General features: G+C 33.1%; 2 protein-coding genes and 1 long non-coding RNA gene across 3 annotated transcripts; 2 read left to right on the top strand and 1 right to left on the bottom strand.

Annotated features, from left to right (window-relative positions):
• Positions 1–1,497: 1,497 nt before the first annotated feature.
• On the top strand, positions 1,498–10,399 carry LOC100812004 (protein VAC14 homolog). The gene is made up of 20 exons (XM_003524312.5): positions 1,498–1,963; positions 2,054–2,167; positions 2,262–2,327; positions 2,748–2,837; positions 2,925–3,044; positions 3,185–3,213; positions 3,501–3,643; positions 3,734–3,828; positions 4,220–4,306; positions 4,499–4,606; positions 4,745–4,836; positions 4,977–5,058; positions 5,136–5,201; positions 5,932–6,047; positions 6,349–6,469; positions 7,533–7,694; positions 7,872–8,000; positions 8,911–8,979; positions 9,401–9,658; positions 10,042–10,399. Exons 1-20 carry the CDS (start codon positions 1,874–1,876, stop codon positions 10,135–10,137), a joined length of 2,133 nt encoding a protein of 710 aa, XP_003524360.2. The 5' UTR covers positions 1,498–1,873; the 3' UTR covers positions 10,138–10,399.
• A 512-nt stretch (positions 10,400–10,911) lies between these two features.
• On the bottom strand, positions 10,912–14,548 carry LOC100799055 (ankyrin repeat-containing protein At2g01680). The gene is made up of 3 exons (XM_003525183.5): positions 13,986–14,548; positions 12,832–13,241; positions 10,912–12,054 (listed from the first exon to the last, which is right to left on the bottom strand). The coding sequence occupies exons 1-3, from the start codon at positions 14,290–14,292 to the stop codon at positions 11,179–11,181; spliced, it is 1,593 nt and encodes a 530-aa protein (XP_003525231.1). The 5' UTR covers positions 14,293–14,548; the 3' UTR covers positions 10,912–11,178.
• A 94-nt stretch (positions 14,549–14,642) lies between these two features.
• Positions 14,643–15,954, top strand: LOC121174922 (uncharacterized). Its single transcript, XR_005891637.1, has 2 exons — positions 14,643–14,775; positions 15,746–15,954. It is a non-coding gene; the product is annotated as an uncharacterized lncRNA (long non-coding RNA).
• The last annotated feature ends 1,217 nt before the right edge of the window (positions 15,955–17,171 follow it).

Raw genomic sequence — 17,171 nt, 5'->3', positions numbered from 1 at the left:
TTTGATCTCTAATATGCCAATTGACATTTTTAGAGAACAAGACTTGCGTTTTTTCATGCTCGCCTTTTGACCTGAGCTATCACAAAACTAGCGGAGATCATGCTTAATGATAGCCACTTGATCCATACTTGCTTCTGCCAAAATAAGTAGGTCACCTTCGAATGCGAAATGAGAGAGATAAGGACCTCCTTGAACAAGCTTAATTGGCTTCCAAAGCTTATGGTAAACAACAACATTTATCCAATGGAAAAGTCTTTCAAGGCTTAAGATAATAAGATATGGTGATATGGGATTGCCTTGTCTAATACCCCTAGAGGAGGTAAATTGGTCCAACACCTTATCGTTCCAAAGACATGCAAAACCAAATCATCACTGTAAACCAACCTGGCAGCCCTATATCCTCGCAAAGCTCCATTTAATCCTATCATAGGCTTTTTTGAGGTCAATTTTGATCACCAGCTAGCCATGTCCCATTGGCTTTTGTAGAAGACTGCTTGGAGACCGTCTATTCCTGGAGCTCTGAAATTACCCATAGAGAAAAAAGAGGTTCTTTTTATTTCTTCTCTTGTTAGTGGCCTAATACAAATGGGAATAACAGGAGAGTCATCAGTATAAAACTTAACATAAAAAGTCTGTGATTTGTGAAATGCAGGACTAAAAAATCCACATAATAAACATGATTGTCCAGAAATACAAGACGTTTATGTAACTTCCTCATTATTTTCAACTTTCAACCTCGGTTTTAGTAGCTATTGGACACTGGACTCTCCTAAAATGATCACTTTTAATTATTATTATTACTACAGGGGAAGAGAGATATGTCTCTAAATTTTTTAAATAATAAATAAAAAAATAACAGAAGTTAAATACAATTAATAAAAAAATATTAACAAAAAACTAACAATATAAATGTAATGAGAAATTAGCATAGTTTAGATTTTTTTTAAGTTTAAGAAGTAATTTAAAGATAAAATTATCTAATAAAATATGTATATCAAATGAGAGGTATTTCTTTTATTCATATTAAGGAAAAATAAACACTCCGTATTTAATGATTTTTTTCATATTTTTTTTAAATGAAAAGAAAAATAATAATAATTAGTGGGTGATTTGTGAGGATAGTTATAAAAATAAAATAATAACCTATGAATGTAATCATAAGAATAAAATAAACATAAAAATATGTATATTAAAATATCTTATAGTTATAAATTATCAGTATGATTACTAATAGGGGAATTCTAAATTTTTTAAACGATAAATATAAAATAACAAAAGTTAAATACAATTAATAAAAAAGTGACTGAATAAAAGAATTAACTAGAAATAGTAAAAACTTACTACTTACTTACTGTATGTTAGAAGAAAAAATTTAAAATTTAAGAAGTAATTTAAATATAAAATTTTCTAATAAAATATAGACACTAATCAAGGCTATTCATTTTAGTATTAGTAAGTATAGATTATTACTGTTATTATTACAAGAATCTTAAAAACTCGACAAAACTTTCCGTTTGTTTCATTTAAATAAAATTGGGGGAAAATAAAAATTAGGCTTCAATTCAATTTCAATTTCAATTTCAACTTTGCTTTCTCGTTTCAATTCGCGGATTTTATCAGATCTGATTGATCCGAATTCCAAATTTTCCAATAGAAGTCGCTTTCCACGTCACTCGTTATCCCGAAAAAAGAAAATTGAATTTCCGATTTGGTTTGTGATCCCCAAAAAGAAAATTAGAGAGGGGGGGAAAACCTGCAAGAAGAAACATCAAAATGTTTCGTTTCGAGCAGGAAAAGATCCGAAAACGAATTTGATTCGTAAAGTTAATTTCTTTTCGACAATCAAAGAGTTCCCAGCTTGTTGGTTGTGGCCATGGTCGACGCTCTCTCTTTGATTCCGGCAGCCGTGCTTCGCAACCTTGCTGACAAGCTCTACGAGAAGCGCAAAAATGCTGCTCTTGATGTTTGTCCTCTGCCCCTTTTCATTTTCTTTTTGCAATTCGCTCAATTTGGGGTTTTAGGGTTTTTGGTGTTTGATTATTGGTGTCTGTAGATTGAGGGGATAGTGAAGCAGCTAGCTGCTGCTGGGGATCATGATAAAATAACGGCTGTGATCAATTTGTTGACTACGGAATTTACTTATTCACCACAGGCCAATCATCGGAAGGTATTTTTTTATAAAAAAATTTGGTTTCAATATATTGGTCATGCTGTATGGTGCTTGAATTTATTTATTTTTTTCTTAAAAAAAATCAATGAAGGGAGGATTGATAGGATTAGCAGCTGCAACTGTTGGGTTGACTTCTGAAGCAGCTCAGCATCTTGAGGTGAGGGGTTACTAACTTTTGAACTTTTGCTTTTTTTTAATCCTGCTTTTTTTGTTTGTTTGTCATGGCTTACAAGTTGAACTCCTTCATCTTGAGAAGTTATGCCAAATTCATTTCGGTACTATGTAAGCTTATATCAGTGATCAGTTTTCTTGTACTTGTCATGGATTCTAACATGTCAACTTTATGATCAAGGACCATCCGAAAGAATTAATTTATAGCAAGATATAACTGAAAAATGTTAAATTATAGCAAACGAAATTATGTCTACAGTTTGTAGAAATTTATTCTTTTGGAATGAATTTATTAGAAACAAGCATTAATGTTATCCTTCACTTTGTTGTTTAGCTTATTTTAACATGACTAAGCATATATATGCTTTTCATTATCCTTACCTAGATATATTATTGTACGTGACAGCAAATTGTGCCCCCTGTGTTAAATTCGTTCTCTGACCAAGATAGCAAAGTTCGTTATTATGCTTGCGAAGCACTTTATAACATAGCAAAGGTGAGGATTTGATTTTACTGACATATGGTCAGATTTAATCTGATCGTCTACTATCCTCTAATGTGCACCTTTTCAATTTGATGTCAGGTTGTGAGAGGGGATTTTATTATTTTCTTCAACCAGATCTTTGATGCCTTATGCAAGCTTTCTGCTGACTCAGATGCCAATGTACAAAGTGCTGCTCACCTCTTAGATAGGCTTGTGAAGGTATAGGTTTTTCTTGAAGTCCAACAAAGCTTTTGTGTGCACACAGCAAACATATGCTGAATAGGGATTGATCTAGCAATGATTTGAGTTGCTGTTCCCTTTAGCTCAACTGATGATTAAACATTGCTTTGTTGGAACAGGATATTGTGACTGAAAGTGATCAGTTCAGGTGCACCATTCTCTCAAGTCTATTTTTTTTTTTTTTGTTTCTCTGTATCTAGTGTTTTAAATTTTCGAAAGACTTGTAGGTACTAGGTAAAGAGATCTCTGAATGTAATTTTTGAACAGAGCTTCGATAGGCAAGAGGTGTAAACACCACAAGGTGTGAAGCAATCTCGTATTAAATGAAGCAATTTTCACTTTTCATAACCAAAATGAAATAGTAAAAGTCAACCTATTCCTCCTCACTTGAACTTACACTGCCTCATTCCCTTCAATTTTGTTTTTGATCTTTAGTATTGAAGAATTCATACCACTGCTGAGGGAGCGCATGAATGTGTTGAATCCATATGTCCGCCAGTTTTTGGTAGGATGGATTACTGTATTGGACAGTGTCCCAGATATTGATATGCTGGGTTTTCTTCCTGATTTTCTTGATGGTAAGTGTATTGTTTGAAGAATGGTCATTTTATTTCTCAACATTTTATATGAAATGAAAGCCTACCACCTAATCATCTGTAACATCTCAGGCTTGTTTAATATGTTGAGTGATTCGAGTCATGAGATACGTCAACAAGCTGATACAGCTCTTTCAGAGTTTCTTAAAGAGATTAAAAACTCCCCAGTAAGGCTCTTACTAATGTATTTTTCCTCTTTTCTTTGAGTTGTAAAGCTTCTTGAACTTTTCATTGTCTGATTCTTCTTTTGTGCCATTGCTTTTTTCCCCTTGTTACCTGCCTGGGAAATTTTTGGAAGCCATTATCCCTTTTTTTATGGTTTCCCCATTTCTGCTTGTATATCATTAGATTCTCATTACTTGTACGAGTAAAATTTATTGCAGCCATTGTCCATTTTTATATCTGTCCCCTAATCCATCTTTTAGGATTGATATACCTGTTAGCTTGTGCTTGTGTTGATTAACGGAGCTGTGCTTCATTTTCAACTACTACTTTGATCGAAAGCAAAGTTTTTTGTTCATTTGTCATTTTCTGACTCGAGCAGTGGTACTCTTGAAGTCTGTAGATTATGGTCGCATGACTCAAATCCTGGTACAGAGGGCAGGTTCTCCGGATGAATTTACTAGGCTAACAGCTATCACATGGGTAAGTGGTACTGCAATTCTTTGACTTGATAGTAAACTATTTGCTCTTATAATAATACTTTATGCTTAGGGTTGGCATCTCCTGAAAGCTAAAATTTCTTTCTATATCAAAAGAAAATTTATTAGTAAATGCTTTGTGATTCATTTACTTTTTATTTAAATTTAAATAATGTCTGTGTTCTCATTTTAACAGATAAATGAGTTTGTCAAGCTTGGTGGAGACCAGCTTGTTCCATATTATGCTGACATTCTTGGAGCCATTTTGCCTTGTATAGCAGATAAAGAAGAGAAAATTAGAGTTGTAGGTTCTGTTGAGCTTTTCTTTTATTCTTTCCTCATCTATTGTTTTGCTTTCTGTTTTTTTTATAGATTTTTTTAATGACATTGCTTCCTTCCATGTAATCAATAAATTTGAAATTATCTATTGCTTATATATAAGGTTGCTCGTGAAACCAATGAAGAGCTACGTGCCCTCAAGGCAGATCCAGCTGAAGCGTTTGATGTAGGAGCAATCCTCTCCATTGCCAGGAGGTGTAGTTTTTCTTTCTAGGGTAGTTTGACCACTGTAGAAGCTATTGAGAAATGATTGAGGGTCCTTTGTACTTAGCCAACTACTCTATGTTGCACTGATTATTCTGTAGAATGATTTTTGGGATGGTTTGACTGATCAGGCAATTATCTAGTGAATTGGAGGCTACTCGAATTGAAGCTTTGCACTGGATATCCACCCTTTTAAACAATTATCGTACTGAGGTGACTAGATTGCTATTTTTGTTTACCTGAAATGCTCTGTAAAATCTTTTGTGTGATCTCCTTCATGTCCAAAACAGGTTTTGCAATTTCTGAATGACATATTTGACACTCTGCTCAAGGCACTTTCAGATCCATCTGATGAGGTAGTGTTATCCAGATATAATTTTTTTTTCAACTCTATTTCATCAATCATTCATTTCTCAAAATCTTTGTGCAAATGTGGTTTTATCTGTTCACTTATCTTATGGATAAGTTACTGTTTTCATCATTTTCTTAGGATGTTCACATTCAGCGCTCCATCCACCCTTTTTTCCTTGTGTACTAGAAATTGATTTTAAAAAATAAGTGACCAGTTGTTGAAATGCCAAACGCCATCCTTAAGTGTTTGGCAAGAATGTCGAGTGGCCTTAGGCCCGAGCATTACTGTCTCAATAACTCGTCTGTAGGTTTCATGCATCAAATTTACTTTGTGGCATCCACTAGAATATTTGGTACTGATTGGGTGAACTTTGAAATTTGATTATATTTACAGGTCAAAACATCACACAATATTAGGTAGTATCAGATGCTATTGAAAAAGATCAGAATTTTATTTCCATTATGGATTTTTTTTATATTTATTTTTTCTGTTTAGGTCTACCGTCCCCCAGATGTACCTTGCCTTCATTTGTTCTATTAAAAGCATTTATGCAATTCCACCCTTGATGAACTTCTCGTAGATACCTTTTTGACTCCTGATTCTTGATTGCAGAATAAAAAAAAATGATTTTTTGAAGTTTTTCCTATCCTTATTTGCAATATTGTTCACTTCTTTTGTGCAAATTGAAACTCACTTGAATTGTCAGTGATTCATTATAGTTTTTTATTGAATAGGTTGTTCTTGTAGTTCTTGATGTTCATGCATGCATTGCAAAAGACTCTCAGCACTTTCGGCAACTTGTTGTCTTCCTGGTGCACAATTTCCGGGTAGACAATTCCCTTTTGGAGAAGTAAGCCGCTGTTTTCCTCCATCCTATTTGTTTAAGCTTCTTTTTTTTTTTAAAACACTTTTTAATAAAATAAGCAGTTTTCTGCTTGTTTTGTGTTTGTCTAAACTTTTTTTTTAAAATGTAGTTTCGTGCTTTTTTTTAATAAGCAACTCCTGTTTGCTTATTAGAAAATCACTTTTTAAGAATCCTTTTTTTAAAGTTTAAACAAACTAGTCCTATATGGTTTTGCTAAAGTATGTTTTTAGTTTTTACAACTAACTTCCACTTTCTTAATTATTGATTTTAATTTATAACATTGTAGGCGTGGTCCTTTGATAATTCGTCGACTTTGTGTGCTTTTGAATGCTGAGAGAGTCTACCGTGAACTTTCTACAATACTGGAAGGGGAATCGGACTTGGATTTTGCATCAATAATGGTTCAGGTTGGTTGTGACTTTTTTTAGAGCTTAATAAGGAGCTGCTATATACTCCTGATCTGTATTGTTCACTGTCTATGTCCCACTTCACCATAAAAATAAAAAAATCTAATGAAACACTTGCATGAAGCTTGTACTTATTACATTTTATTTGCTTGTATTTATGGGCAGGATTAACTGGTTTTTATGTTATTTTGAACTATTATTCTATTGATAGCTATCTTTGTATTTTTCCGTTGAACTTTTGGGCTGCTCTATAAAAAACTTGTTGAATAATATGCGTATACCTGGCTTTCACATTGATTTTTAATATTTAATACTGTTGGGAAATCAATATTTTTGCAATACCTAATAGTGTCGAGTAACCCTTTGACTGTATTAAGTGCACTTATATATTTTGCTTAAATGTTTCTTAATAGGCTTTTATCAGTATGCTCTACTTTCTAAATTAAAAGACTATTTATGGTGTGACTATATTTTAACAAGCTATTATCCCTTCAGATTTTTTTGAAAATTTTGATTCAGTATAACCGTTTGTGAGATCCGATTTTTGAAATCTGAAAAGGAAAAGTGACAGAAGCTTAATCCTCCTTCAAATGATTAATGTGGGCTTGTATTTAAATTTCAGGTACAATCACATTAATGCATCTCTTAGAAAGGATTGTTGAAGATGTTTGATTTTCAATGATTGCATGATCTATTTAAAACTTAATAGAATAATCACAAGAATCACAGGATCTGGTTGTTACAATATTTTTTGCTTCGGTTTTAAGCATTATGGTTTTAATTATTAATTTTTTGCTTCTTGAAATTCATTATTGTCCATTAGTGTAATATTCGATAGAAGTTGACAATATTCATTTACTATAAGATTGGTGTTGAGGCCAAGTATGACTAGGGGAAATGAACTGGCAGGGAGTTTTATGGAACTGTTGAGAAGTTGACCATTGTATAACACTTCTGTTTAACTTTATGCTCTGTTATATTTTTTTTACTTTTTCAAGAGCAGGACCTGAAGTGACATTCATTTGCATTTGATCCCCCCCCTCCCCCTTTTTTTAAATTACAGGCTTTGAATTTGATCTTACTTACATCGTTGGAACTATCTGAGATTCGAGATCTTTTGAAGCAATCACTGGTAAATCCTGCCGGGAAGGATTTATATGTTTCTTTGTATGCCTCGTGGTGCCATTCTCCAATGGCAATTATAAGTCTGTGCTTATTAGCTCAGGTAGGTATCTATAAATTGGCTTTGATTATTATTGGTTCTATGTTTAACTCTCGAAGTTGTGCACTCAGACACACAAACACATATTTTTTTACTTCAAAGTGTATTTGTGCATAATGGCTTAGCTTTATTTGGATTGTGTGTCCCCTCTTCTATAACATGAATTATCTTCCTCAACAGACTTACCGACATGCGAGTGCTGTGATTCAATCTCTGGTTGAGGAGGATATTAATGTCAAATTCTTAATCCAGCTGGATAAATTGATTCGCTTGCTGGAAACTCCGATCTTTGCTTATCTAAGATTGCAGGTGCTTAATTGAATTATCTTCACATCTTACAATCTTGTAATAGAATATATTTTTCAAATACGGTTTTATGTTTCTGATGATTAAGGCAAAAGGTTGACAATCTTTTTGTTTCTTTTTCCTTGCTAAACTGCTGCTATTTTGATTTGTATGTCCTGTTTCAATTTTCATTTGTCTTGCCGCATACCAAAATTAATTGTTCCTGTTTGGATGAAACCTCAAAGAGTATAGAAATTTAATCTCATGACGAGCAGATTTCAGATGCCATCATTTATTTTCTTTCTTTTTCCCCCTAACATTTATTCTAATAAAATAAAATTTTGAACTATTTATAGTATGAGTCATATCCTAGACAGACTTGTATCATTCATTTGCATCCTTCCTTGTAAAGTAATTTGGGGGTATGTCATATGACATCCTTCCGCTGGTGTTTCTTTTTTATTAAAAGAAAAAGAATAATGGGTATATTTATTATTTATTAATATGTTACAATTTGAAAAGCTGATTTTTTGGTGCAGAAAAAAAAGCTATTCAAGAAATATTTCTATTTATTTTAGGTGGAAAAAAATAGCTGGTTGCTGCGTTTTATTGTAGCTTTCAATATCCATCATAATGAAGCATTATTTTGTTATTCTCAACCTACAATGCATATGCTTGATCCTCATAGTACTATCTCCAATGTTATACATATGGAACAAATAACTAATTCATCTAGACCAACGAAAATAGTTAAGTTAATTTTAATTAATAATGTCTCAAAGTTTTAATTTTATTTCAGAAATACTCAGAATTTAATGGTTTAAGTGGTAGTTATATTTAATGACACTACCTATTATTCAAGAGATAATTTATTCCACCAATGAATGCATCCACTTGCAAGGGAAATGTGTTGAATGATTATTTAATTTTGCAGCTTCTTGAACCTGGAAGATATACATGGTTATTCAAAGCATTATATGGTCTTCTGATGTTGCTTCCTCAGGTCTGTGCAACTTATACAATTTCTTTTTATCATTAAAAAAAAAAAACTTCTGAGCCATCCCATCCCTTCTGCCCGTGACTGTGTTCAAAGTTCAAGCATCCTTTATAGGAGGCGAATTCCTAGACTTTAACATTATTTCAACTCTTTCTTTACTTTAGCATTTAGGAACGGCATATTGCTTTGTATCACCATGTTTACTGGTGTACATCTTAACATTTTCAATAAAACTATTTATCATATAATTCATATTTCTATCATATTAATCTAGCTATTTACTACTGTGAGATAAGAGAGAGCATGCTTTCATTGGTTGTGTAAACTAATGCGTCTAATTAATTTTTGAATGTATCAACTCTCATAATCTTGACCGTACATATGTTTTGCGGTTTATATTGACACTTCATTTCATACCATTATGCAGCAAAGTGCTGCCTTCAAGATTCTCAAAACTCGTTTGAAGGCTGTGCCATCGTATTCCTTCAATGGTGAGCAATTGAAGAAGACATCCTCAGGAAATCCCTATCAATTTCTCCATCACATGTCTGGTGGATCTCAAATCAGTGAGGACGGTGACATAGCTATGGATGGTGGGAACTCACACAATGGGATAAATTTTGCTGCAAGGCTACAACAATTTCAGCAAATGCAGCACCAGCATCGTGTGCATTTGAAAACCCAGGCACAGTCACGCAAAAATTCCTCCTCCTCATACTTTTAGACCCTGTTTAGATAAATTTCTCTAAACATTCATAGGAGAAAAAAATAAGAAACTAAGACGAATTTTCTCCTTAAGTTAAAATTAACTTAAATCCTTAACTTTTGTAGAAGCTCTATTATTTACTTATCTAAAAAATGAGATGCATAAATTGATTTTAACTTATGAGAAAAATTCAATTCATTTTACCTTTTGTTTTTTCCTTGTCTCGTAAGTGTTTATGGAGAAGTTTATCCAGACATGACCTTAAGCATGAAGTATAGAGATTGGGCAACTGTTTCTGTTTTATGATTATTTAACAAACCTTATTTTGCAAGTCATGAGTTGCGATTTCTTTTAAAATGCAGGAGGCACAGAGACAGGAAGTACTAAAGCGACCTCAGTTGAGTGAGGTTAATGTTGTTGCTACATCAAGATCATCTAAAAGAGCGCTGGGTAGCTAGAATGTTGTTTATTGCCCATATTGAGTCAAATCTTATTACTGAACCCAATTTATGGGATGGGATATTGATTTGTAAAATTGTAAATCATATCATAGAAGGTTGGGGTGGTGAAGGAATCATGAATATGCATAAAGCTTGGGCGTTGCTGGGCTATTCTTTTGAGCTTGTAAACGAGATACATGCCCACGTGGTTCTGTTGTTTTTGTTGTAAACCATGTGGGTTAGAGGGCATATTTTATTTAGAAAATTTGCTTTTTGTTTATCATGTCATGTGCTGCCATATATATAATAATATAATAATAAGGAATTAGCTGCTTAGTGTTTGAGTTGACGTACCACAAGATTTATTTTGTATTTGGTTTGATTTCATTATTTCAGGACAATGCGATTGCCTGTATAAATTGGATCAAAATTTGGTATATTATTCGAAAAGTGTTGAATTTGAATTCCAAATTTTAGTATTATAAGCGTAATAACAAAATAAATTGAATCAATTCGATGATAATATACGGACTTAGAGTAATTAATGTCAACACCCTTTGTTTTTTAGTCATAAAGCTTTGGTTTTAGCTTCTATTAATAAAGCTCAAGCAACCACCAATTGTATGCTAGTTGTGATTTTAGAGATTGAAATAGACTCGTATGACCTTTAGTCGCGCGTCACTTTTAAGAGAGGAAGCTCTAGTTCTTGCACGGTGAAATATAATGCAGATGGAAGTTTAGAGGGATCTGAAAATTCAATTTCGTATTGTAATGAAAATGCTCATTCCAATATCAGACTTAAGTAGTGGACTTCCCTTTCATATTATTTTAATTACATATACATAAATCTACAAGTGTTGGTTATGAACTATAATCACATACTAGCAAATGCAAATCCAACCGAATTGCCTAGTAGTACAGCCTGAAACCAAAAACTGAAAACTCAAGATGAATGATGAAATCCCGGTGAGCTAACATTATCACTTAGCAGTGGTATAACAGTTTCAGTTAAAAGGTTGAAACATTGCTCTTCTGTTGTGTGGTAACATGATTCTTGACTCACAGGGCATAGATCTTCTCAATGTCAGAATTGTATTCATCCAAATCTGATATATTTGCAGAGTAAGACCATGAGAAAGATTTGCTTCCACTTGTTCTCTTGATGCGCCTCTGGGAATCACTGCGGAAAATGCCAAAATGTTGTCGAAAAACGAAGTAGCACATGCTCGCTAGAGTGCCAACTAGAATAGGTACCCCCAAAAGGGTTATGGTGATAGCCATCCATGTTTTCTTTCCAACAACCTCAAAAGCTATTGCTAGAAAAGCACCACAAGTGCAAGCACATGCAGCCCACATCAACTTGTTAACCACTGACACAATCTGCTTTTGAGCCCTTGTGTCCCAGGCTACCAAAGTAATTTGAACTACAACAACTGCAAGAGAAATGAATAGAGATGTAGAGTTCAGAAGGCAGAAGACCTGGAAACTAACATGATCGGCTATATTAGCTTTCCCAATCTCTTGTCCTTCTTCCGTTATATATTGACCCGGCAAATTGAAGATGGCCAAGAATGCTATTGAAGCAAAAAGGACAGCAACCACTGTGACCGAATTAATGGTGTTTTGAACTGCTTCCCTATGAAGTTTCTTCAACTCCTTGGCAATACCAGAAACCCGTCGGCGCGTTGTTTCATTTTGTATAAGTTGCGACTGCACCTCATGCTTTATATCACTAACAGTTCTTTTGAGTTCCATTGCTTCATCTTCTTTGCCAACATACCTGGCATGCTTAGCACCATATTCTGCAAGGGCTTCCTTTATTTCCAAAGCTGAATCTCCATATGGCAGTTTATCTGCCAAATCCATGGCTGTTTCCTGCTGTTTGTTGATGGCATTAACATCCATAGCAGAATAGCTTAGCAAAAGGCTCACTATCTGAAAAAAAAGAACATGTCAGTAAAGGCAGCAAAAATAAAACTCACTCAAAGGAAACAAGTGCATTCATTTTATTCAATTTATGCATATAAATAAAACTCAACTCATATAGCATGAGGACAGTTTGGGGAAAAAAAGCCACATGTATGGTTTCTTAAACCACAGGTTAAATATAAATAACCCATTTCCTAAGATCCCCGACTGGTGCTTTAGACTGTTACTATTAATAAACATAAAATGTACTGATAAAAAAAAAAGTCACAGATACAGAACCCCTTAAGTAGCTAGTTATACAATGATAATTGATTAAAAAAAGTTGAATTGCTTCTCAAAAGACTTCACTGCATATAAAAAAATGAACTACTGTAGCTGCTGCAACCAGCAAGATCTTCTTCACAGGGTATAATATGTTCTTATGACAAGAATTACATGAATACTGACTTGAAAAAATACATGTCATAGATAATGACAATAACTTCACGGTTCACATGAATAACCCACTCTCACTTAACAAGGGAGGGCCACCCAGTGCACGGGAGGAGAGGTTAAATACAAAAGACCCAATAGGCAAGTTGTATGGCCAAACAATATAGGATGTTCATGCATTTCTTGTATTCTGTTAAAATCATCGCATGCCACTTGGATTTTCCCACATCAAAGTTGGCAACTTGTTTATCTTCCAGAAAACTATGATCTTATAGATAAGTTTGAAACCAACACATATATGGTAACAAAAAGAATAAATATAGCTACAGTTCAATAGAATGTGAATTTAACCTGTGAACGGCATTTTCTTGTTGCCATGTGAAGAGCTGTATTACCCTTCTTATCTCGCTCATTCAATATAGAAGGATCAGCTAGTAATATCTCCTCCACCACTGAAGTACACTGTCCTTTGACAGCCATATGAAGGGCAGTTTGACCTTTTTTATCTTTGATGCATACTATTCCTGGATCCCGAGCAATAAGTGTTTTTACAATACGAAGGACACCATACCTAGCAGCATTGTGCAGTGAAGTTTTGCCGTTTTTCCTAACTATGAACATGCAACTGACATCGACATCCAAGATAGCATCCACCACATCCAAGTGGTCTTGAACTGCAGCAGAATATAGAGGACTGGTGTTTGAGGAGTCGCATAACTTGCAGACCTCAGGCCAAGTATTCAAAAGCTCCCTCACAATATCTGGAAAAGGATTGACAATGATAAAGATATCATAATTGAAAATCCTTATTTAGAATCAAATATTGAAACATGATAATACTCCATTCACCTTGTCCCTGATTTCTAATATTGTTTGACCTACAAGCATTATAAGAAAAATTGCATCCAAGAGTACTATAGATGATGACATGTCACTCTGCAGCTATCTACAATCCTAAAAGCTTACACATGTGTCATCATCAGGTCCATGGCAATCAAAAAAGACTCGAGTATTCAGAATGCAAGTTAGAAAGAGAAAAAATCAACACTGAAGACACATCCATGGTCGTTCATGATTTTGGTGCATTGGTATTTGATAGTTGGTCCTTATCCAAAGAAAGAAACAACAAAAGCATCCAACTTTTCAAACATATTATTTCCTATGTGATCCCTCTCCAATATCCTTTTTGGTCTTCTGTGCAATTTACTCTTCTGATTGGCACTTTCGGTGACCTCCTTTGTACGTGTCAAAACTACCTCAACCGATTTTTTATTTTCTTTTTTTCTGAATTGGTGCTACACTAATATTTCTCCATGTAGGGTATGGTGTTAAATACTATGGCTATGCAATTCTGGTTGAACCGTTTAGGATTTTCCGATTCTATCATATGTATTTATATTCCAAGTCCAAAAGCGAATCATAAAAACATTGACTTAACTGAATTAATAGCAACATCCATAAGAAGAACTTATTCCATGAAAATGAAAAAAAAAAAAAAAAGGAACCTAGATTGCCACGCTTGGCAGCAACGTGAAAGGCGTTCATATCAGCCTTCTTGGAGCGAATCTTGACGACCTCGAAGTCACACATGCTGAGCAAGAAGCTGAAAATCTCTTGCAGATTGTTCTCTGCAGCGATGTATAGCGCAGTCTCTCCAGCATCGTTCTGAAGAGACATCACATCAGAGAGCGATGACCATTCTTCATTCTTCACTTTCTCCACCAGTTTCTTCACCCCATCAAAGTCCCCAGATCCAACGCTCGAAAATATTGATTGGTACGCTAAGAACCGCACACCCTTTGCCTCCATCATTCATTCACTTTCTCTCTCTCAAGTTTCAATTCAACAAACAAAAAACAAAGACAGGGGTTGGTTGTTGTTTTTCACTGTTTCAGCTTCCTTCCATCATCAGTTGCAGAAAAGGGTGTCCTAAAGTATGAAACTTTTTATTTTTCTTTGTATCAAAAAAGAGATAGAGATAGCGATGGATTGGAGAGAGAGGGAGGTTAGTGGAAGGAAGGGATATGGATGGATGTGAATGTGATTATGGACTCAATTATTTAGATTTATTTATTTATTACTGTTAGTGTGTTAATTAATTAAATAGTAATAAATGAATGATAAGAGAAGATTGACAGAAAATCCAAGTGGGCGGGGTGATAGCATTGACTAGAGCAGTGTTGATGTCACAAGCACTCCTGCACAGTTTCATGTTACTCTCAATCCGTACTACCATCTTCTAAGTTCTTTACTATAAATTTACTGCAAACTGCAAATTCGGTGAAGGTTTACAAGGTTAGTTAATCTATGATTCTTAAATTTCTGTCTACTTATGTTTAAATTTATTCAAAATTACACAATACAATATAAGATTTAAAATATGAATATTTATTTTTAGTTTATACACATTTTATTTATACAAAGGCTAACTTTTTTTTTATGATTTGTATATTAATATATTTTTATTTAAAATTTGTATTCATGTGCAATATAAATTGTTGTGCATGAATTACATCTTTATAAAATTTAGTCTATCGTATTTATTCCCATCCTATATAAATAAATACTCAACGAATTAAAGATCGATATGCTTTAATGTAAAGTTCTATCCAGTGCTGAAAATTTTAATATTCTATCAAGCAATACACTCTTTTTCATTGATTAATGAACTCATTGATAATTGCAAAACATATTTAATTACTTGATTATAATTTGAAAAAAAAAAATCAAGACCTTATCCGTGTTCGTTATATATGTGTGTAAAGATAACAAGGATATTGAATTGAATAAATATTTAAAGAGTAAATAGGGTATAAAATATAAAAATTGTAATTCGGCACTTATAAGTTTATATAAGCCTGTTGCCTCTGAATTAGTCAATATATGAGAATTGCAGTAGTCTTGAGTGTTGAGTTCCTAACTTATTAGTAAGCAATGGCCAAAATTCCCTCTGAGGAGAACGTTCCCTATGAGGGTCCTCGCGATTGATAATGATATGTCTTGCAGTTTTGCAATGACAACAAGGCTCTTGAAATCATCAAGCAAAGATGCAATCCGTATCATTATGAATCGTAAGGTATCCTCCATGCCCTTCCAGGGAAGCTGATGATGTTCCAAACAAGACCAGAACTGCATGATCAATTTCTCAAGGCTGTCACACAAATTCTTCAGCAATTGTTTCCGTTTTATTTTTCTCTATTCATCCAATTTCTGGATTTTTTATGTTGCTATCATGATCTGACACTTTTAATTTTCTTCCTTTCAGAGGTTGTGCCAAAGTGAATTCTTCAAGTGATCAATGCCCCTGGTTTGACAAGAGAGAATGTTACCAGTCATTTGCGGGTTTGTTTTAATTTTAAATCTAGATGCATTTTTTGTTATGATTTATTGTAATTTTGAAGAATATTTTGATGAATTTTCATAGTCAATTAATTGAAATCTGAAAACAGCTTATATGTAGAAGCTTACATGAAATAAGGATGTCAACTTCTTTTCAATTCAAGGAACTCAGCATAGCTTTAGATTTCAGATGTATCGTTTTTAAAGCAAAACAAGGCAATAATCACACCTGTATATTGTTATCATACTAGAAAGATTTGCAACGTATTTTATTTTTTCGCATGACAACAACTTTACAAATTAAATTTGAGTTTAACAATTACTACAACATACGTGAAGGAAAACTTTATTCCAAAATTCATAAAAATAAATTTTCGTAGAAGTTTTCTTAAATTTTAATCATAGTGTCTTTTTTTAAAAAATATGTCTATTTCAAATGAAGTTATTTTTATGTTTGTTTCAAATAAGATATTTTCAAGAAATTACGATAATGATGATTTGTAAAAACAGTAGTCGCTGACAGTAAGCGGAATAACAATAGGAAAATAGAAAAAAATTAACAACATTTTTAATCCCTTCAAATATTATAATTGTATAGTTTTAGTTTTTCTAATTTCAATTACGTCAACTTTTTTTAAGTGCGAATTACGTCAATTTAATCCTTCGATTTTTATCATTCATATTTTTTTTCTGGTACAGTTACTTACTGTCATATTATGCCCAATTCGTCACATTAACTAATTCGGTTAAACATTAGATAAAATTAAAATAGAGGAAACTAATTATAAATGAAAGATATGAAAAAAAAAATCATTTTTACAAAAAATGAAAAAAAAAACTTAAGAAACTCACTTGACACAATTGAGACTTAGGAACCAGAACCACATTAAAAATGCAATTAGACCTAAAAATAATAGTTTTATTAACAATAGCAATAGTAACCCTCTGAAAAAATATAGCAATAATAAAAGTGACCACTATTTATGATGGTTTAATTAAAAATAAATGAGACAACATTGGTAGTAATAATAGTAATAGTTACATTAACAAAAAGGAGAATAACTATGATGGCATGATTAAAAATAATCAAGTTTATGAAAGAAAAATCATTGTTCGTGCACATTGAATTAATAATTCGTACCCATTTATAAAAATAAACTCAACGTCTTTTATTTACGAATAACTTTTAAATTGTACACAATTCTCATATTCCGAAAGAAAAAGTTAAATGTATAATTAGAATATAGACTTTGTTTAGAGCTTAACAATTCACACACAAGATACTGATTACTAAATACTGTTAATAATAAAGCTCGTTAGCATTTAGAGCTTTTTTTTGTTACATAGAACTT

This window comes from Glycine max, chromosome 5, assembly GCF_000004515.6.
Source record: "Glycine max cultivar Williams 82 chromosome 5, Glycine_max_v4.0, whole genome shotgun sequence".
Taxonomy (NCBI): domain Eukaryota; kingdom Viridiplantae; phylum Streptophyta; class Magnoliopsida; order Fabales; family Fabaceae; genus Glycine; species Glycine max.
Note: the sequence above shows the minus strand (reverse complement) of the source record. Positions and strands in the feature narration are given on the sequence as shown.